This window comes from Haplochromis burtoni, unplaced genomic scaffold (assembly GCF_018398535.1).
Source record: "Haplochromis burtoni strain Fernald_Lab_line unplaced genomic scaffold, NCSU_Asbu1 Contig_270, whole genome shotgun sequence".
NCBI classification, from domain to species: Eukaryota; Metazoa; Chordata; class Actinopteri; order Cichliformes; family Cichlidae; genus Haplochromis; species Haplochromis burtoni.
The window spans coordinates 477049-499035 of NW_024582631.1; the positions used below are offsets into that span (position 1 = coordinate 477049).

Sequence of the window (21987 nt, forward strand, 5' to 3'; positions counted from 1 at the left end):
GGAATCATCTCAGAATCACCTTCGTAATCATTTTTTCGCAGTGCCAAGCAGAATAATAAGAACATCTGGTTTCCACATGGAGGATTAAGCCCCAGTCTTCCTCAAAAAGTGCTTATGTGGCACGGGTGCTTTACTTGGTAACTGTTGAGTGTCATTAAGCGGACACACTGGTGTGTTGGGAGTTGAGCTTTAAAAGTAGACCTGTGGAGAAAAAACAAAAGCACCAGATCTGGCAACCAGGATCACAGATATCATTCTGAGGTGCACTTGATTTAGTTTGCCAAGTATTATTATGTTGTTGTTTTTTTTTGTTTGTTTTTTTTACCCTTGAGACTGTTTGACAAGCTTCTGTGGAAGCCTGCGAGCAGTTTTCTGTCACAGCCTGCTGATCTGGGCCACAGAAGTTGTCTCTTTTTAGCCATCTGCCTTTCTGCAGACAGCGTTGGGAACAAAACTCAGTGCAGTTCAACCGACTTATGTCAGTCGCGTACTGTGCCGAACAAAAATGGTCATATCTGTAAACACGTTGGGAACTTCTGGGAGGACTGTCCTCTTTTTTTTTTTCTCTCTCTCTCCCTTTTCCTTTTTTAAAGTTAAGATTCTACTCTAAAACCTTCACCAGTGCTCCCGCAGCTGGTTTCCTCAGTAACAGAGAGATTTCCTCACCTCGCTCTTTTGTGTAATCTCAGCGTTCAGTTACTCACCTGAAACACTGAAGGATCAAACTACAGTTGCATCTCAGTTTGTCTTGTATTGCTGCCTTTTTGTTTTTCCCCACAAGATGACAAATCGGCTCCAAACACCTTGAGGTAATGCCTCATCATTTCTGTCCACTCCCCCCCCCCCAATATTTTATGGTTTATATATATATTTTTTAAATCTTTTACTCTGATCACTACGTGGGATTTCAGTCCATGTCCCCTCAGTCTTTGACATAGTTGCACACATGTCTCTGCATGGGAGGGAAACTTGGACTGTGCGTTGAAAAACTCTTGAAATGTATCATTGTTTAATATTGAATGCCTTTGCACATCGTCATCATCATCTCTTGTATGACTGGCTGAGTTGCGGTGATCTCGTACTGACTGCTGATACAACAGAAATACTACCACACTTATACACACACACACACACACACACACACACACACACACACACAGGGGGCCAGCAAGAAAAACGTGTCCCCTTTAATCATGATTGCCCATGTTTTAGTCTAGAGCCATATATATATATATAAATATATATATGAACGTATATTTTTCATGCTATATTTTATATTAAGCTGTAGTTTTTGTTTGTGAGATATTTATATATTTGTTGGCCTAAATGGGCTTCAGGCCATGACCTCTGTTCACCAAGTCCTTGCTCACCTCTTAAGTCTCGGCACCTGATGTACTTGCAGTTGTTCGAATGTTTTGAGGTTACGGTGTGGTGTTACTATGTAGTCATATTGTACATATTAACGATCCTGCTCGTATCCATGGGAAGATGGGAATGACAACGTGTCTCCTTTGATCTTAGTTGCACTATTTTTTCAAAACACCTGCTGGATGACGTAGGATCTGCAGTATTTACTGCACTCTCCCAAAGGTCTTAGCTCAAGTACATTGGGTGCAGGATTGGAGTTGGCATATGGAAATATGGGTGGGGGTATGGTCTGAAGCACACTTGGGCTTAACACTACAGTCATCTCAAAAGATCACGAGGAGGGGAGGGGGGGGTGTCTTAAAAACGCACATGGCCCAGTCCTCCTCTGAGTTAGTGGACACTACATAGGGTGCCTCTAGTGTGAATGTTTAATGCTTGTGTCAGTTTTGTCACACTTTGCAGACTTTATATGCCTTCATTCTGTTCAGAATTTAGCACATAGACAACATCAGACACTCACCCTTATCGGTTGGACCAAGCCATGCACAGGTACAAACATTGACTCTTCAGCCAGACTTTAACACACACACGCATGCACACACACATCAGATTCTCAGCCGTGACAGTGCACTGTAGCCTGTGCTGTCGCATTCCTGTGTGTCTTCACAGCTCGACAGTTTGGGAGATGGGAGAGTTATCTTTTAACAGAAGACAATTAAGAACTGTAAAGTAGGGAAAACAACGACTTAAAAAGGTCAATCGTAATGGAAACTCATAAGCTGTACATTTGTAATAAAATAATAAAACAATTTAATTGTCCAGGGTTTGCCTGCATTTCTTTTTCTTACTAAATGGTTTTCCCCCTATATAGGAATTGTTAGTACATGTGCAAGGAGCGTTTCAGTTGAGATGATACTCGAGCCTTTCACTGTTGACAGCAGATGATCCTGATGGAAATGATGTCGTAAGGCAAAAACCGCTGCAGATGGTGCTAATCTGCACGTGTATGCGGGCAAAGTAAGCAGTAATTTAAAGCTAAATTTCTGCTTTTTCTGGAAAGTAAAGCATGTCATTATTTCATGTTGTTGTCAGCTTTGTTTTTGCCCAAATTTAATATTTAATGTAATTGCCTTTACACATGTTTATACTTTTTTTTTTTTTAAGGTAATTTTAAAAAGTATTGAGTAATAGTTCTACCTTCAAAAGTTGTTTACATATCAACATTGAGCCACAGCTGTAGCAAGTTTACATCAACAAGTGTTTGGGGGAACAACAAAAACAAAACCTGACCCTCTTGCACTTAAAGTGGACCCTTTATGCTTTTTATTATTTTGAACTGGTAAATGTGCAATGCCACATCAGCAAGCTAATGGACCATTTTAAGTACACAATCTGACTAAACCCCGTAATTTTTGAGGCGTCTATGATGGGAACTGCAAAAGTACATTTGAGATCATTCAGCAAAAACTTTTCACTCTGCCTCCCATTGTGCTCTGGATCCTCACAGTTCAACTCACGTTCTCTTCTCCTCCTCCTTCAAAAAGACCGGATCATTTTGTTTTCCCCCCACACACATCCATTACTGATCTGGATGTTCTAACTTTACAGTTTTAATTTTAATCAAAGTACCTGTAGACTCACTCTTTACAAATCACACAATCACATCTCCAGAATGCAGCTATTCACATGTTTGTATGACAACACAAACATAGCGTTGCTTACAACAGCAACTTACATTTCGCATATCAAACCTTTACAGTTAAAAAACATTTCTGTAAAACTAATTATGAAAACATTTTTAAAGCTTAAGAGTTTCGGGAACTATTTGGGGAATGGCTGGTTATAAGTTAACCGTTCTTTTGGATAAAACATTTTTGTCCTTTCAATTAAAAAAATATTGACATGTTAAAAATATGACATGGTGGGTCCTCTGTCAAATTCCTATGAGCCTGTTCATTGTGGTTGTAGGGCTGCTACAGTGTGTGTAATTTACAACATTTAGGTTCTCTCAGATAAACTGCACACCGTAGGTGTAAGACAGCTACATGTAAGACGAGTCCAACATACATAACACACCCTTTTTCTTTTCCTTCAGGTCCCCTCTTCCCAAACAGTGTTGGGGGTGTTTCTTTCAGTTCTACGGACATTCATCTGAGCTGGAGGAGCTCGGCAGGAGAACACATTCTTGCCTTCTGCCCCTTTTCCGCCTTCTCTTTGCAATTCGCAACCTTCTGCGGATCACATCTGGAAGAAAAAACATAACAGGAATAAGCTTGGCTTGTAAGCTCCACCTAAAAGAGAATGTGTATCTTTCAGAAAAATTCTAATTTAATTAGGGCATAACAGCTCTATTCTTCATCCCTGATGATGTTACCTGCAACGCTGTCATAGTCGTCGCTTGGGTTGTGCCAGTAAAGGCTCGGCGTGATCCTCCAGTGGCGGTACAGGCGAGTGTGAAGCACTGACAGAGTCAGGAGAACCAGCAGGAAGCCTAGTGCCGCTGCTGCCCACGCCGCTTCGTCCGTCCTCGGGGTCCTTTGCAGCTCTCTACATACAACAGCAGCAGCAGCTTGGGCCTCTGATCCCGAGGCCTTGACACAGTCACAGTGTTCACCTGGTGCGCAGCTGTTGCAGTCACGGCTGATAGGCTGGCTGTGGCTGGCTGTCTGTGGATGCTGTTGTGCCTGAGCCTCTGACTGGGGTTTAGGCACAGAGTCGGAGCCAGTGCTTTCACTTTTTTGGTGAGATCCTGGGGCGCATTGGATCTGCGTATGCTCCAGCTCTCTCTCCTTTACATCTACCACTTCATTATCCTCCATGTTGCCGTCAGATGAGTCGAAGATTTTCTCTTTAGACTTGTCCACTTTGGTATTCTGTTTAATAGAGTCTGTTTCCTTGAGAATCAGGGCTTCAGGCCTGTCGGTAAAGGTGCGTTTACTGCTCACACCATGTGCAGAAACAGGAGAGTGGTTCAGTTTTCTGAGGCCTTTCTGTGCTTCTGTCTCAGAGATATTTAAGGCCAAGGGAGCCGTGAGCCTGGGTTTAGAGGCTTGAGTTGGAACCTGAGGAGCTTCTCTGGAGCTAGAAAGATCAAAGGGTTTCCTCTGATCTGCTGATGATCCAAGCGTGCTGCTGTTATTCTGACCATCTCCTGACCGCTGAGGAACAGTTCTGGAGACATTTGCCATAGTGTTATTGCTCTCATTGCTGTCAACAACTTTCAGGGCAGCTCTCATCTGCCTGGTTTTGCTTCCCACTTTTGTTTGTTTTGAGCGTTCGGTCTTCACGCTGTGCTCTAGTTCAGCCTCTGTAGCTCCGCTTAACAGAGAATAGATGGTCCGCTCACAACACTGCCTCAGGGAATCCTGCAATGTTAGTTATATCAGACAACTGAAATTACTCATTTATTTACTAGTCTGTACGTTAAAAAACATCACACAACTCAACAAAGCTAGCTCAATCTTGAGTCATGTTTCCTAACCTTCATTTTTATTGTTTGTTCTAGCTGATGCAGCTCTGCTGACCAGGTCAGCAGCAGGGCATACTTCCTCATCTGCGTCACACCATCAGACTCTTTTCTTGAAGTCTGACCTCTGTGATTGACCTCCAGCCAATCACAGAGGTCTAAAGACGCGGCGGTGGACAGCTCCAAGGTGCGACCCCAGGACACAAAAGCTACAGGCTGAGCACAGAGCAGAGAAAACACATTCGGTAAATTTCCTTTCTCCCAGAGGCTAAAAACTTATCTTGTACTTCATGATGCCATGAAGTACAAGACCATCTGCCTGAGTGCTCTTAAAAAGGCCCTTTTTAACGAATAACTGACAGTTCAATGACAGGACAACACCCTCAACAGTCTTCTTAAAGCAAACAATGCTTTTGCATCTTGTCTCTCTCCGAGATCCCGAGTTCCAATCTGAAATGGTATTAAATCTAACAAGCATCCGTGTTTAACATCCCAGAAGTCCAACAAATTCTGATGAAAACAAAGGTTGATGAAAGTGTTTCTTACCATGTGTTTATTGAGCTGTGGGTGTGGGGTCGTGATGTAGGACTGCAGACAGGAGCGAGCCAAGTCGGACAGGATCTGACGCTCGCGAGGTGGTGCACACGGATGGTAGAGCAAAACCGCCGCTCCACGCTACAAAACACAGAACACCGCACGTGTGACCAGAATCTCCCCATTATCCACCATTACTGCAGCATTCTATGATTAATTAACATCTATGTACTCAAGTGCTTATAACAACATAAACATTGTATCAACATAACATTTTCTGATTAGTCCTTCTAATGTTGCTTTAAAAAAAAAAAATCAATATTCCTATTGGTCGATGTTCTCTCTGTGGAGAACGATAGCTGAGAACTAGCTGTGATCCACATTATATGCTGGCATATTACTGCAGGAGGCCAAATCTGTGACTTTCAAGGAAAATTCATAGTCTGTGTCAACCCTCCTACCAAGGGTCCAAACACATAGAAAATAACTGCTGGTACACTTGCCTGGTTTACTCTTAAGCTGCACTTAAAACTACACACCGTGTCTCGACTGCAGTTTGATATGAACATGAGTTTCAGCTTGGAATCTTATAAAGGCTAATTTGTAACTCAAGAATTAGGTGTGTGTTCTACTGTCAACTGTCAACGCCCGATTCCTCTGTGCTTTTATCTACTGTATTCGGATTTTACAAGCGTTCCTTCCTAAAGCAGAAACCAAAAACAGGTAGGTGACTGACCTTCCCACTACACATTTTTACTTGTCACCATAGAGAAGGCACAGGTGTAATAATGGTGGCTGCCTTCCTTTTAGGAGAGGCCACCTGTTTGGTGCGGGCCGTACAAACTATACACATTTTCCATACTGTTACAATTAAAAATGTTTGCTGTGATTAAAAAAGTTAAATAAGTAAATGCTGAAATGTGCTTGTTTTGTTAATGGGTGATTTTAAATTGGCCATAGTTATGAATGTATAATACCCTAACCTAGATTAAGAAAAGGATGGATCGAGGAACGAAAAACAAAGAAATACTCCAGTCCTGCTATTGTTATTCATGGTATGGCTATAGATGCTTCATGACAAAATGACAGTTTCTCTCTATTAAATGCGAAGAGTTTTGATCCTGAGCCAAAGATCACCATCCCCACAGTCAAGCACAGAGGTGGAAACTTTATGCTTTGGGACTGTTTTTCTGCTAAAGGTACAGGATGCCTTCGCCACATTGACAGGTCAAAACACTTTATCTAAAAACTCTGCATTTTCTCTCATTTTACAGTTAGCTCCTCCCTTGTAGAAAATGCTGTTCTGCTACCAGTATGTCTGTCCAGGTTTTTTTTATTGCTGTCAGCAATCCCCCCTTTTTTAATGTTAATACACACAGGGCTAGAATTAAAAACACAAAAAGAACGCACACTGTATAACACTACGAGTGCACTGTCACGGTGATGATTAACCATAGGGAGGTGTGTTTAGGGTGGTTTTTATTTAGCAGTATAAAGTTACTCTGTTAGTTGTTAAACACTAGTATTTGTATAGCTGTGAGTTATGGTGTACTGTGTGCTTTAATGAACTTTAATGCACAAAACAGTGATACTCATAATTTTGTTGTAGTTCAGTGAGGTGAGAATAAAGGTTTCCTAACTGTTGGTTCTAAGTGATCCGCTGCTTGTTGTTAAAACAGTTTTGCAAACTAACTGAAAATGCGCCCCCCAAATTAACAGGTTGTTACTATAAGCTTAAACGCAATACACTAGCGGAGGGGGGGAAAAAGTAAGTCAATCAATAAAGTATGGCCTCAAGGTGGATGTGACTGAGTGCTGAAAAACACATGTCCTGAAAGTACTGCAAAAAGGCTCAGTTTACACAGAATACACATGATGCACATATCTCTCCGATGAACAGACAAACTGATGTTTCAGAAGATACAAAGGCAGAGGCAGCAGCAAACCATGTGCAATAGTGCAACTAACCTGCAAGTTATTGAGCCACCGCTGAGGAGGACAGTACAAGTACTCTCCACTCTCTGCTCCTATTGGTCTGTATGCTCCACTGCAACACAAACACCGACACAGAAACACAGGTTAATGTCTTCAAAAGCCTTAACCCTTTCACGCATAGTGGTCACTAGTGGACACCTTTCAAAGGCTGTTTTCTTGTATTTCTGTCAGTGTTGATGGTATAATTGCACATAAACCACTACATTGGACACTGATGTGTCACTCCATACCCTGCCACCCACTGGTCGTTTAATGTTACTATAGATGTATGACATGTTTCATTGTAATTATTGTTATTTAACCCTGTCATGCATGAATTATGACAACCTCAATCAGGATTTTTTTCTTCAATATTTTTCTTCATCTTTTCATGCCTACAGATGAAAAAATACAGTGTTGGAACAAGAGAGCCAACACACTGATGTTCAGTTGAAAAATCTATAGCAACTGTGTGATGCTATCATGTCTATATGGACCAAATACTGAGGAACGTGTGCAGCACCTTGTTGAATCTACACCATTCTAGAGAATTAAGGTAGTTCTGAAGCCAAAAGAGGTCAAACTCGGTATTACCAATGTGTACCTCATAAAGTGGCCAGTGTGTTGCTTGCTTTAATGTAGTAAAACAATGCTTTTTGTGACAATACTAAGCTTGTGTATCTGTCAGCTCTTTGTAAAAACAGAACTAATTGTATGGCCATCCAGTAAGGTATTCTGCAGCTCTAGTGAACTTACTCATCCAACCTGTACACTCACCTGTTAGGAATGCGGTGATAGTAGGAGATAGATTTATCCATGCATATCTGCCTAGCTGGCTGAAATGAAAACATCAAGCACACAAGGCAAACACTTAGTTAGCTTCTAGTAAATTTCATACAAATTACTTTTACTAAGCAAAAAAGCTGGTTTGGTTAACTCAAACTGAATCTTGTTGCAACTAACACACTTGCTTGGTAAAGCTTTTGAGCTAATATATGTACTGGTTTCAAATGTCAGCTGCGAGAGGCTTCAGCTCCCTCAGGACAGTACATGAGGAAAAAATGGTTAAGAAAATAAAAGAATGAATTGGGTTCAAATTTAGTGAACTGTGAATGGGACTTGTTTGAAGTGTTATCCAGTTGCACTTTGATTTTAGGAGATAACCAAGTCATGCTTTATGTTTAGAGGGCCAAAGGTTGCGTAAAAAGTCCAGATATGAGATTCTTAAGTAAACTGCCTGGTGTTTACTCACCTCAGGATTGTACGCTGTGTCAATACTCGGAAGTCTCTGAAAAGAGGAATTAGAAGGAACACTTGTAATCTGGGAACAAAGCAACCCCAACAACTAACTACACACTGTTACATATGTAACAGTGTGAAGCCGCAAGGTGATTCGAAGTGGGTCGAATTTGCTCATTTGCACACACAGCTCATTTGCTGTGTGTGCAGGGTTTATCACAACAGTCTCATTCATATGATTGTTTGCATTTCCTGGCAACCGGTGTAAGTGCACCACACCCCTCCCATATGAGCCACAGTGATTATGGTGTTAATTTGTTAGACTAAGGTGTATGAATTTCCATGTTTACCTGAGTAAACTCTGGCCATGCAGACGCAGCACAGTCCCAATAAACAGCATCCGCAGGCAGGTCCCTCTCCAAAGAGAGCTATCTCACACACACACACACACACACACACACACACACACACACACACACACACACGTAAAATAAGTGCATTTTAATCACCAATACTAGGTTAGAAACCATATGACTTAAAACATGGATTTCATTTACACCAGCAGACACACACAGGTAGTGAGACTGTTACCTTTCCATTATCACATCCTTGCCCCAGAGATCCGAAGACATGGCACCGACCCACACTGACCCACAGCACTGCGAGCACAGTCACCGTCAGCGGAGCGGACGTCGCTTCTCTCGGCATGACGACGACCAGTCAGTCGAGTTTAGCTAGAAGTCATAGCGCACCGTAGGTCCTCCACGTACAGAGTGGCCGAAGAAGTGACCCTTTAAAATGCCCCAAAACAGAAAATGTGTTGGGTACAGAAACATGACCAAAGAGCGGTAAGACGTGCGGATGAGGGTCAACAAAGTAACCGTCCCTCTGTGCCGGCTTTCCGCTAGCAAACGAGCGTTAGCTAGCTCCTCTACATTATGAAGTTAAACTAGACTGACAAACTCGTGATTTAAAACACAAAAAACGTAAATAAAAGAAAGCGTATTTCTATCCTTCGCCAGAGTTTGGTATACAACCTAAGATACAGCTACACGCCGTAACTTCTTCCGGATAAATTTCAAAATAAACCTGCTGTCTTCCGTTGACCTTACCTAAAGTTGCTTCTCTTTCCACACATTAGTTGTATTCAAGAGGAATTTATTTATATATATATTTAAAATGTATTTTGATTATTATTTTTTAATCTTCAAGTGGTATTGTGGGACTTCATTTCGCTCTTATTTAAGCCCCCATAAGCCCCCATTTCCGGATCTCAAGCCTGTAGCCTTTTTAGCTAACTTCACTGACCAGTTGTACTACGGAAGTGACGAAGAAACAGATTCAGAGGTATCAAACACGCGGCTCGGGGACCAGTGAAAGGGCCTGTGTTGTCCCGCTGACTAACTGCAAAGTGTGAAAATTGCAGTAAGTCCTTACAGTCCTCTGAGCCACGTCTCACTTTATTGGTTTATTGAAGATTTCCAAATATCCATGGAAAAAAAGTATATAAGGCAAAAAGACTTTGTATGATAATAACATATATGAAAGTCAATATTTGAGATGAACACTTTTATTCTTTACAACAGCCTGAACTCTCTTAGCCAAGCTTTCTTGTCATTTCTTACATTGCCTATTCTTCTCCGGGCCTCTTGAAGGGCATTAAATGCTCAGGTATATTTTTTATGCTTGAATAATTCCCAGCTCAGCGTTAAGTGGGTTTAAAAAGAAACTTCTAAAAAGGGTCTGTACAAGGACTGGACTGAAAATGGGTGGGAAAAAACCTTTGAAAGACTTTCGGAAAGCACTATTGCATTTTACTGCATTCTAGCATTTGGCAAAACTTTGAATGGGGCAAATTGCATTTGGACTCATGGTTTTAGTTTTTCTAAGCATTTAAACATCTTCAGAATGCACTTTGTTGCACTTTAATAAAATTTTAATAACACAAATCCTTCCTTTTTAAATAATGTTTCTCAGTTTATTTTTATTTTTCTCACTCCAGATCAAAAAGATTGTATGTGGCCCAGGAACACCCCTGCTTAGCAGAATGTTTTAAGTTAACCATGATCCTCCTCTAGGAGGCGACATAGCAGCAACATGATTAAATCACTTCTCTCTCTCTTTCTATTTTTTCCTTTAATGCTCCACATTAAAGGCAAAGAGCTTTATTCCCCTAAACCTATTCCTACATTTTGGAATCATGGATAGTTACATTTTTTTTTGATAATTCCCTGCTTTGACCTGCTAGAGCAATGGTAATCCTCCTTCTGCAACACTTTCTAAATGTTTTAATTCATGCAGATAATGCCCACAGGCTACATTCCAGTCATAAAACTAGCACCACCTGTTTGCACAGGTAAACCAGCCTTTCAAGCTAAGTAACTAACACAAACAGATGGTGACAGTCAAATACAATGTATGTAAGCAGCTTTCTGAATAAGACTGAGGCAAATAAATACAATTTAGAGAATTAGATCAGATAATCAGCTATCCTCTTAAAAGACAGCCGTGAACTTTTCGTGGTGAAAAATAAGTAGTGGGTACAAAAAAAAGATAACAGTCAGAACTGATTGGTGACTTTCTTTTATAGTGACCTTTATTTTGAAACTGATGTGGGGAAGTTTCTGCTTTTGGCCCTCCCTGTTTCTCCACCCCAGGGCTCCACACACCCACACCTTGTTATAAATGTGATCAGGTGGCTTTGTCAGATGAGACCTGGACTCCTGGACAGAGGAGAGAACTGGACCAAAATGGAGTCCACCCTCCTCAAAGGTTTGCTATTTGTTAACTGCCTTGTTTCTTTTTTTTCTTTTACAGTTTGAAAAGTGTGGATTAAATGTATTTATTTTTGGATAATGCCTTTTTAAATGTGCAGAATAACCGCTGCAGGGAGATTGCAGCTGATGCACTCCTACCGCTTCGTATTTGTAGACAGCAGGCTCTTTTTAAACCTTTCTCCTGCTGTCAGGGGTGTGGCACTTCCCCAAATTGTTAATTATTAGAGTATTCACTGATTTATAGCCAACTATAAAGTATATGCAGGCACAGTTTTAGTGTTGATGACTGATTTTTAATTTCTTTGTTTTAACCTGGCTGTCCTTTTAAGAAAGTTGGATAACGAGGACGTCCTGGCATATGATGCTGTCATATGTGTTTTTTATTTATTTTAATATTTTATTAAAAGTGCATGTTAAAAATAGGCTGATAAGACAGATGTTTGTCTATACAGATTACTCATTAGTTGAGCGTTCAGAAAAATTGATGTCTTTCAGGCAGATATTTGTAACACTGCTCACCTGAATTGTTTAACTGCAGGTGGAGGAGACACTGCAGGGGTCGAGCCTGCAGCGTTGCCCTCTGGCGGTTCGCAGCCCCCGGCTGAAGTAGAAGGGCCTGCGGAGCTGGCCAAGACGCAGGGAGACAAGACTCAGATCGGGAAACCTGCAGGAACAGGAGATGAGGTGAGCAGGAGAAACAAAGCACACACGTTGTGACTTCTCCATTATCTAATGACAGTGAAGCAATTAAAGCAGCTCTGTTCACAGGCTCAATATCCCCACTGAAGATAACACATCTACTTTCTCCTCTCTTGTGTTTACCAGGAGATGTATTCACTTGACAGCTCTCCAGACAGCGAAGATGAGGGTATCGGCAAGAAAGAAAAGAAGAAAAAGAAGGTGAAAAAGAAGAAGAAGAAAGTAAGTGTGACAGAGTTCAGTGAAGTGAACTGCAGATGAAAACGGTATTGATTGTATTTGGAATTTTTTGTTTGTAAATATTTTCTGGTATCTGCTAAGTTAACCCAGCAGTTTTCTTAAGGTGTTGTCCTGACGGGAGCACATGTGGTGCTGAAATCATGAGTTACAGCTTCTTACAGAGGAGTGGAGTACAGTCAAACAGGAGAGAATCGTTTGTTCCATGTGTGGCTCAACTGTCGCTTTTTGCACAAGTGGTTAATGACATAGCAGGGATAGGTGTGTGCATGTGTGCTTGTTTGTGGAGTTTTCCTTTATGTGTGTTGCCAAGTGCCTGAAGGGCCTCTCCCATATGCAGTCACAGACACAACTTGCCCTCGTATGACAGAAACTCACTGGGGCGTGTTGGCCATGGCTCATTCCTTCTCATGTATCGTTTCATAAACAAAAGATTGTTTACATAAACTTCTGTACGTAAAATTAAGCACTAATATTCTCCTTCTTTCTTAACAGAGCTCCAGCTCCTCCTCTTCTTCATCTTCATCTTCCTCCAGTAGCTCCTCAGACAGTGATAGTGAGGTAAGTTGCAGATTGGCATGTGCTGATCAGGGTTTCAAGAGGAAAATTATTTGTTCAACAGAAATCGAAATAAATGCGATCTTCACATGTGGAGCCATGGAAGAAAAACACTTCTCGAACAGCCACTTCAACTTTCAGACTGAATGCCTCGTGTTATTTCCAACCATATTTGATATGGAGGTCACAGTTTGTCACACACCACTTGTAACACTGGGGCATTTTTAACTAGTCAGTGCGAGCAAAAGTGTGCACCAAAATGTTGCTGATGCATCCGTGCAGAGCACTTTGTGTTTATTGGTAAATTGTAGTTTTGCTGATAAAGTGACAAAGCAGTTTTACCCGCACACCCACATGCATGACACACACATTTACACCTAACCACAGATCCTGTGATGGGTCTTTGAGAGCCTTTTTTAAAAGCTCCTGCTAAGGTCAGGCATCCAAAAGCGTTTTGTGAGGGCTGTCCAGAGCGCTTTTGTTCTCTGTATGTTGACACATGAGACACAAAGTCAAACACAACAGCAGACCCTCGACAGAAGTAAGTTGTAATGATTGATGGCTGATCTAGAGCCTTCAATTCTAATGTAATAAATCTGAATAAGTGTGTAATTTCTGTGATCATGTGACTGGTCTGTTTTCATTAGAATTTTCACCTTTATTAATAGATTCAGGTTTTAGGAGAAGCCAGGGTTTTATTGCTCACATGTAGCTTCTGTATGTGCTTATTACCAAGTAGAAAAACATGACTCCCTTGCAGCTCCATGCCTGCTCTAACCTGTCATTTACCAGGTGCTGCCATTACATGACTTAGTCATGACAACATTGCTTACAGTCATTAATTGATGTTTGCTTATGTGAATACCCTTCCAAACACTTAGAGAGTTTTGCAGTGTTGTTTATGTAAATCCTTACGAAAAGCAGCTATACAAAGTCCTTGGCTGGAAGCACAATTTCAAATCGGCTCACATGGGATTGATTGTCCCATTTAATTATGTATCTGCCTCCAGTGAGGATACTGTCTAAAGATGTTGTCTGTTCAGTGAATATTTAGGGTGGATTGAATCTAAAAACTGCATTTTTATCCTGTCTCTCAGCAAACTGATAGATAAGCACGCCAGTCTTCTCCCTGCTCTTGTCAATTTCAGCTCTTAAAATAACTCAAGGAGCACACAATGACTCGCAATTCCAGTTTTGTCTAGTTTTCCAATTTTGCAACTTTTAGATGACTGCAGTCATATGATGACATGATGTGGGTGTAAAGACTGGAGACTCAGGAAAAGCCAGTTATTTTGCTATTGCATGATTTTAAGATAAAAAGACAAAGGTCAAAGACACAAAGCAACAACCAGTTAACCACCTAGTGGGTCACCTCGGATAGGACTTAACAACTGATGAGCTTTATTGTGACTTTATTTAACTTACTGAAGTAGAAGGTCTCAAAAATAAGTATACAGAGCAGCAGAAATGATTTCTCAACAGGCGATAGACTTTAATGTCCTGATCTGAAATGACAAACTATGTGAGAGGAACACGCCCATTAACAATGATATCTTTTGGATCTCATCCAGCTACCCATGAGTTGTGTCTGAGAAAGTTATGTGTCTTATCATGAGAATACAGTAACATATCAGTTGTGTGCATGCTTCCATGCATCACTGCTCATGCATGGTTATGCGTGGATGTGCATACTGTGAGTTGGTTTTGATGTCTGATTTTGAATCCTTCTCCCGAGTCTTTTTTATTAATACAAATGCAACACTGCATGAATACACGCGAAATAAAAATGCATTTACGAAACAACTGCTGTTCAATGTTTCCTGGCAGGATGAAAAGAAAAAGAAGAAGAAGAAAAAGGAGAAGGAAAAGAAGAAGAAAAAAGACAAGGAGAAAGAGTATATCCACGACAGTGTCGTCATATCTCAGGCTGGTAGGTGATCTACGCTATTTCACGATGACAGTTTGATCTTGATTTCTGCTTTGCAGCGTTCGCTCGATGAACCTGAAATTTCAATTAAATCAAACGGCTAGTTTGTTTAATTTGCCGTTCACAAACAGATACTGAACATTCATTGGGTTATCGTGGAGTAGTGCTGAGGTCAGCTCACAAAGCCAGAATGGGGGCTGTGTCTAGATCCCCTTTATAACAACATGTCCTAAACCATCCTACAACCCCACATTCTGTGATCATAGTAGACCAGCTGTTTACATAACAAAATGTCTTTTTGTTTCCAGAATGATTAAACTAATGCATTGCATTTTGTTGCATTCAATCTTAGCAGGTTCCAATGGCCAAATAAAACATGCAGACGATCTTGGTCAGGTGAGAAACAACTCAAGTCTGTAATTTTATACATTGCATTGCTAAAGAGGTCGACGCTCCAGTAACACCTGTGGTATAAAGAACAGCTTTATTAATCGACCAACATGTTTTTTCATCAGGATTTCATCAGATTCATGAGAAATGTATTGCATACCATAATTTACATGCCGTACATGTTTAGCAGAGAAAAAAATTCTTAATTTGAATCAATCATATAGGTCCTGTGTACCGATCCACCAAACCACTCGGTTGTGTGAAAAACAAAGCACAATACATCAAAACATTCCAAACTTATCATTGTAATTTTTTTTTATTTGTCTCAGGATTTTAGCTCATCAGATGACGAGGATGACAAGAAGAAGGAAAAGAAGAAGAAGAAGGAAAAGAAGAAGAAAGTGGGTTTAATTTCCCCTCCAAAACTGGCAAATTTTACGACGACTAATTGTTTAATAAGACTATCAAATTTCAACATACCATAAATGACAAATGACAGAGACAAAGGTAGACTATGTTAATGAATATGTATTATACGTCCTCTGTCCTAGGAATCTTCTTCCTCATCATCTGATAGTTCATCATCTGACAGTGAGGACGAAAAGAAGAAGAAGAAGAAAAAGAAGAAGAAGGTGTGAAACTCACCATTGTCACCACATGTATGTAACTCTGAGGAAAAAGACAGAGAATGATTTATACTTAATACTTTTTTATTCCTTTCTCACAGCAATCTAGCTCTTCTTCATCTTCTGACAGTGAAGATGACAAGAAGAAGAAGAAGAAAAAGAAGAAGAAGGTATGAACATCACTATGATGTGTCTGTCTGCCTGATGTGTCTGTGTTAATGTGCAGACAGAAATAGATTTTATGTGAATACTTTTTATTCCTTTCTCACAGGACTCCAGCTCCTCTTCTTCTGATAGCGAGGATGACAAGAAGAAAAAGAAGAAGAAAAAAGACAAGAAGAAGAAGAAAAAGAAGAAGGTATTCCCCGTGTTTCTTAATTTTCAAGTGAATAATGTATTTTACTTCTGTGTTAAAACTCATTTATTAAAGAGATTTTTGTGTGTTAACTATATTTTTTTCCTTTCACAGGACTCCAGCTCCTCGTCTTCTGATAGCTCTTCTTCTTCATCCTCTTCTGACAGTGAGGATGACAAGATGAAAAAAAAGAAGAAGAAAAAGGACAAGAAAAAGAAAAAGAAGAAGGTATTGTCCAAGCGTCTTAATTTTCAAGTGACTAATCTTTCTATTTCACTTGTGTTTAAAAGTTCATTAAGACTTTTTTGTTTTAAATACATTTGTTTTTCCACAGGACTCCAGCTCAGATAGCTCCTCTTCTTCATCTTCTTCTGACAGCGAGGATGACAAGAAGAAAAAGAAGAAGAAAAAGGACAAGAAGAAGAAAAAGAAGAAGGTAATGCCTGAGGTTCTTAATTTTCAACTGACTAATTTCTCTATTTCTGTATCACAGTTCATTGATGATATTTTGTTTTAAATATATTCATTTTTTTTCCACAGGACTCCAGCTCAGATAGCTCCTCTTCTTCATCTTCTTCTGACAGCGAGGATGACAAGAAGAAAAAGAAGAAGAAAAAGGACAAGAAGAAGAAAAAGAAGAAGGTAATGCCTGAGGTTCTTAATTTTCAACTGACTAATTTCTCTATTTCTGTATCACAGTTCATTGATGATATTTTGTTTTAAATATATTCATTTTTCCACAGGACTGCAGCTCAAATAGCTCCTCTTCTTCTTCTTCTTCTTCTTCTGATAGTGAGGATGAGAAGAAGAAAAAGAAGAAGAAGAAAAAGGACAAGAAGAAGAAGAAAAAGAAGGACAAGAAAAAGGTAAAACAGATGTGGATGTTTGTTGTCCTCTTACATTCATATGACATTACAAAATATACAGTCAGTATCCAGGCATGAACAATGAAGAAGAAACCTTACCATAGGGGTTTCATTTCTTTATTTAAACAACAAGATGAATGATGTTTCTTTTCCTTAATGCAGGATTCCAGCTCTTCATCCTCATCTTCTGACAGTGACAAGGAGAAAAAGAAAAAAGACAAGAAGAAGGAGGACGATGAGAAAAAAGTAAAGTAACTTGTGTTTGTGTTTAATAAAAGCATCAGTTCTGTTGCTCTGTGATAACCCGCCCACAGTGAACACATTTGCCCTCTCACTGGCTTTTCACTATCAGGAAATGATTCCTAACAACTCAGCTTTTATCATTTTGAAAGTTTGTGAAGTTTATTTTTTTAGCTTAACTGTGTGCGTGTGCTTCTGTGTCTTCTTTCAGGATGAAGAGCAGAGCGATATTGTTCTGTCAGCAGCAGGTGAGTGTTTTCTACTTGCTCTTGTGCACAGTAATATAAATCACAGTAGCCAAACATTTACATTATGTTGATCCTTTTGGTTGCCTTTTCTCCATTTTTGTAGGTGGTGTGATTCCAGGACCAGATGAAAAGGTTCCTGGCAAGGTGAAATATTTGCTCACGCATATGTTTTGACACTACACCTGCATGCACAAACTCAATACGTGCAAACAAAAGAGCGACAGCTCCTGGCTCTAAAAAAATGAAGCCGATGCAAACTTATTCTTGATCATTTTTCTTGGTTGCCAGTTTCAGGTTTAAGTAAGGACTGCATGATGTTCCTTTTATATATTATGATTGCCCTGTTGGACTCAGAAAAGATGATAAAGCTGAGAATGGTTCAGTGCAAATTTATTGTGTGGCTGTCAAGTTGCTAGCCTAGATAAGAAGTACCGGGATAGCTAAAGATGACGGTGCACAAGAGACAAAAGCTTGAGAGAGATTAATGGAGCTGACAGGTTTTTGGGATCAGCCTCAAGTGGCTAACAGAAGACCTACAGTTTTTTTTTTGTTTAATTTTTCTTGCTCTGGAGTTTGTTGCTTCATTGAAAAGATGATTCCACAGGAGTTTTCAGTGTCCTTGGTTTCTCCCCATGTTGAGAAAAATTAAATGTTTACAGCTGACTCAGTGCTTTAGGGAGCCTACAAACAGGAGTGGTCACATCATGGTGACCACGTCCTGGTTTTATATAGAAAGGCATGACAGGAAGAAAAAAATATAATAGTTACTTTCCTTTCCCATGACAGCTTCAAACTTCAGACGATTGCAAAGTCTCCTCTACATTGGCTGGTATGTATGCTTCTCTAGCTCTTACATAGATCAAATAGCATTGATGGCATTGGCAATGGTATTGATGGCAATGATGTTTCCTGTCTAGCAGGGGGAGTAGAGACAGTACAAGAGGATGGCAACCTGAGTGATGATGAAGGAGGAGGGGAAGAGAAGGACAAAAAGAAGAAAATGAAAAAGAAAAAGGTAAAAGATCGTCAGCTACCCATATAGAACTCTAATAACAGTACTACTACTAATAATAATATATACTAATAATAATAAATTCAACTTGTAATTGTTCAACTCTTTTACAGGATTCCAGCTCATCTTCTTCTTCTTCCTCTGATAGTGAAGATGAAAAGAAGAAAAAGAAGAAGAAGCAGACAAAGAAGAAGAAGAAGAAGAAGGTGGCTAGAAAAAGTCTAAATATATATTTTACAGAAAATCGTGTATTTCTGTTACTGACTGACTGATGCACTTTCTAGGATTCTAGCTCTTCTGATGATAGCTCATCTTCTTCCTCCAATAGTGATGATGATAAGGTGAGAAGAACATCTACAAATATTGCCATTTTCGTCTTTGCAAACACATTTGCCGCACTCAAAATTATGAAAGATAGAAGATTGCACAATTTAAATTGAGTCTTCTTTTTCGTATTTAGAAAAAGAAGAAGAAGGACAAGAAGAAGAAGAAGAAAAAGAAGGTGAGGGGCCATCCACTTTAAGGTTTTAGGTTGACTTTATTTATTTATAAGCTACTGTAATTCCTCTAAATGAAATATGTTCCTTGTTTTTTGTCCAGGATTCTTCTTCTTCATCAAGCTCCTCAAGCGATTCTTCTAGTGATGATGATAAGAAGAAAAAGAAGAAGAAGAAGAAGGATAAGAAGAAAAAGAAGAAGAAAGACAAGAAAAAGGTAAAGAAGAGTGGACTCACTGCCTCCTCCTCCTTTGTATATTTTCAAAACTCTGGTTCCTATCCGTCTTATGATTGTGTGACCTCACTATCATATTTACATCCCAGGATTCCACTTCCTCTTCGGGTTCTTCTTCCAGCAGTGATGATGACAAGAAGAAGAAAAAGAAGAAAGACAAGAAGAAGAAAGACAAAAAGAAGGTAGTTCTACTCTGTGTGATGGAAAAAAATGTGTCTCTGCTCATTTTGGTAATCATATTTGTGAGTTGATGAGTTTCTAATGCTTCCCCTCTGAGCAGGACTCAAGCTCCAGTTCAGGCTCCTCTGGTAGTGACAGTGACAAGGAAAATAAAAAGGAGGAGAGTGAGAAAAGGGAGGAACAGGTAAAATGACCTGTAACATGCTAATATCATCAGATTATATGAAAGAAAAATGACAAATAATAATTTTAGTGTTATTCTTTTTTACCGAAGTTTTGGCTCCTCGGGAAGTGAAATCAATAGAAACAACAAAAAAAGCTTTTAATCTAAAAATGTTCAAAATGGATTGTTAATGTTCATTTCCAGGACCACCTTGATGGTGAGCAAAGCAGCCACTCTAAAACCAGCATTTCAGCCTCAGGTGGTGGTGGACCTTCTGCCAGCTCCAAGCCAAGTGATACTCCCAATGTGTCTCTTACATCTCCTGCCTTGAAGCTGCATCCTGTGAGTTCTTCAGCTGCCACCAAGCCATCCCTTGTAATTAAACGTCCCAGCTACATGGAGAGCCTGATGGGCACCCCGAAGAAGACTGGAGACAGCACGACACACTCCACTAGTCACTTCACCTCAAAGGATCTGCTGTCAGGGCCCAGACCTTACCAATATTAAGATGTCATAGATCTTAGTTATCAGCCAAAATCTGGCCTGCATCACAATGGAAGCACTTAAATGTAATCATGAATGCTTTAATGATGTTACCTTGGGTCATGATTTCATTGGAGTAAATTTTACAAAATAAATACACCGCTTGATTGGAGAGAAAAGATTTGTGTTTTTAAAATTGACAAGTTTACAATTGACAGTTGTAAACTTGTCAATTGGTGGAGGAAATGTCAATTTATGATCACAACGTTAACAAGGTTAAAGGTTTGAGAAATAAAAGAGCATGAATTCATGTTTGTGGTTTGTGTTTGCTGTTATTATTACTAGTTGGTGCATCAGCACTTTCTACTAGAGGCTGCTTTCATTATAAGCAGTAAATTCTATATCTACAGTTAATTACAATGTAAATATTTTATACATGTAACTACTCTAAACTACTGTCAGGAAATACAAATTATAAAAGATAAAAAAAGTTGCTTTATTCTTTAGCAACTCCATTCAATTTCTGAACCACAATTGATCACCTCTGTTACCCCTTGACATAGAAAGCGGTATGCACTGCACTGATTACTAGGTTGAGCATATGGTTTTAAATGTGTGTTGTACTGTGTCATTTTTGGACCCATGTGGACCATGTGCCCCAGTAATTATGGTTGCCCAAATTTATGTTACAGTGGGACACAGTTGTGACACGCGCAGGTGTTCCCCCAGACCCAATGGCTTTTGCTGCTGCATGGAGTTAAGAGCAAGGCAGCACAAGCCATATGTCTTTCCAATATGTATGTGTATCTATACATGGAATTAGCCTCAAATAAATTAAATGAAAGCCTGTATATATTGAATTAAAACTCAAATATAGTGAATGAATAAATCAAATGAATCCTGAATATATAGAAAGAAAGTCTGAATATATTGCATAAAATTTATGTTACAGAAGCTCTGGTGCCATCTTCTGTTTTAGATGTGTAATATTATAGCATGTGACATAACTACAGGTCATGGAAATCACTGCACAGGCTCAGGACCACTTCCAGAAATCATTGTCTGTGAGCACAGTTCACTGTGCCATCCACAATTGCAGGTTAAAGCTCTATCATCCAAAGAAGAAGACATATATGAACATGATCTACCTCTTCTTTAAAAGATCATGGAAGAATTGAAAACTATTCTGTAGTCAGAATAATCCAAATTTTTAAGTCATTTTGAAAAACATGGACACTGTTGCATCCTTGAAATAAAGAGGAGAGGGACTATCCGGCTTGTTATCACGACTCAGTTCACTGCTACACAGCGGTAAACATGACCCTGTCCCAACCTTTTTGAGATGTGGTGATGCCATCAAATTTCAAACGGGCTGATATTTTCTTTAAAATGGTGAATTATCTTATTTCAAACATTTGAAATGTTTTTATGGTATATTTCATGAGATTTACAAATCACTGCATTCTGTTTTTATTTATATTTAAACAATGTTATTTAGAATTGGCCTTGTTGATATGGGCCAACCTGACTGGAACAGTGTTTGTGTGTTTGTGTGTGTTTACTGCTGTCAAATATCAAAATGGGCCAGGACACAGGTGCAAGCAATCACATGCTGGTGAAAACAATCAGGGAAATCCAGGTGAGACAGACAGGAAGTAAAAGAAAAGTAAAAACAGGAAGTAACGCAAAGTAAAATTCATGATAAAATAAAGAACAAGGGCAGCACGGTGGCACGGTGGTTAGCACTGTTGCCGCACTAGTTCAATTCCACCATCAGGCCGGGGTCTTTCTGTGTGGAGTTTGCATGTTCTCCCCATGTTTGCGTGGGTTCCCTCCGGGTACTCCGGCTTCCTCCCACTGTCCAAAGACATGCACTTAGTGGGGATAGGTTAATTGGTTAATCCAAATTGCCC

General features: G+C 39.7%; 2 protein-coding genes across 6 annotated transcripts; one reads left to right on the plus strand and one right to left on the minus strand.

Annotated features, from left to right (window-relative positions):
- Window positions 1-537: 537 nt before the first annotated feature.
- On the minus strand, window positions 538-9644 carry tp53i13 (tumor protein p53 inducible protein 13). Its single transcript, XM_005939596.3, has 9 exons — window positions 9173-9644; window positions 8932-9009; window positions 8595-8630; window positions 8120-8178; window positions 7337-7415; window positions 5381-5509; window positions 4850-5050; window positions 3743-4733; window positions 538-3612 (listed from the first exon to the last, which is right to left on the minus strand). The coding sequence occupies exons 1-9, from the start codon at window positions 9287-9289 to the stop codon at window positions 3506-3508; spliced, it is 1797 nt and encodes a 598-aa protein (XP_005939658.1). The 5' UTR covers window positions 9290-9644; the 3' UTR covers window positions 538-3505.
- Window positions 9645-11259: 1615 nt separating this feature from the next.
- LOC102303082 (protein FAM133) lies at window positions 11260-20384 on the plus strand. 5 transcript variants are annotated; one of them, XM_042227608.1, is made up of 15 exons: window positions 11260-11353; window positions 11897-12042; window positions 12184-12279; window positions 12790-12855; window positions 14680-14782; window positions 15132-15175; window positions 15499-15570; window positions 15721-15801; window positions 15897-15965; window positions 16067-16153; window positions 18983-19018; window positions 19117-19230; window positions 19338-19430; window positions 19529-19612; window positions 19796-20384. In XM_042227608.1, exons 1-15 carry the CDS (start codon window positions 11290-11292, stop codon window positions 20096-20098), a joined length of 1458 nt encoding a protein of 485 aa, XP_042083542.1. In that variant the 5' UTR covers window positions 11260-11289; the 3' UTR covers window positions 20099-20384. The 5 variants fall into 5 exon arrangements, with proteins under 5 accessions (XP_042083542.1, XP_042083544.1, XP_042083543.1 ...); XM_042227610.1 differs by having other exon boundaries at window positions 11317-11353; window positions 15499-15550; window positions 15719-15801; XM_042227609.1 differs by having other exon boundaries at window positions 11317-11353; window positions 15135-15175.
- Window positions 20385-21987: the final 1603 nt, after the last annotated feature.

What these genes read in the sequence shown, in the direction of transcription:
- tp53i13 (XM_005939596.3), bottom strand. Translation starts at nt 9,289, where the DNA reads ATGCCGAGAGAAGCGACGTCCGCTCCGCTGACGGTGACTGTGCTCGCA. An exon ending in GGTGGCTCAATAACTTGCAG is followed by an intron (nt 5,510 to 7,336) that starts GTTAGTTGCACT and finishes TGTGTTTTGTAG; the next exon opens with CGTGGAGCGGCGGTTTTGCT. An exon ending in AACAAACAATAAAAATGAAG is followed by an intron (nt 4,734 to 4,849) that starts GTTAGGAAACAT and finishes CTAACATTGCAG; the next exon opens with GATTCCCTGAGGCAGTGTTG.
- LOC102303082 (XM_042227608.1), top strand. Translation starts at nt 11,290, where the DNA reads ATGAGACCTGGACTCCTGGACAGAGGAGAGAACTGGACCAAAATGGAG. An exon ending in TGTCGTCATATCTCAGGCTG is followed by an intron (nt 14,783 to 15,131) that starts GTAGGTGATCTA and finishes ATTCAATCTTAG; the next exon opens with CAGGTTCCAATGGCCAAATA. An exon ending in ATGCAGACGATCTTGGTCAG is followed by an intron (nt 15,176 to 15,498) that starts GTGAGAAACAAC and finishes TATTTGTCTCAG; the next exon opens with GATTTTAGCTCATCAGATGA.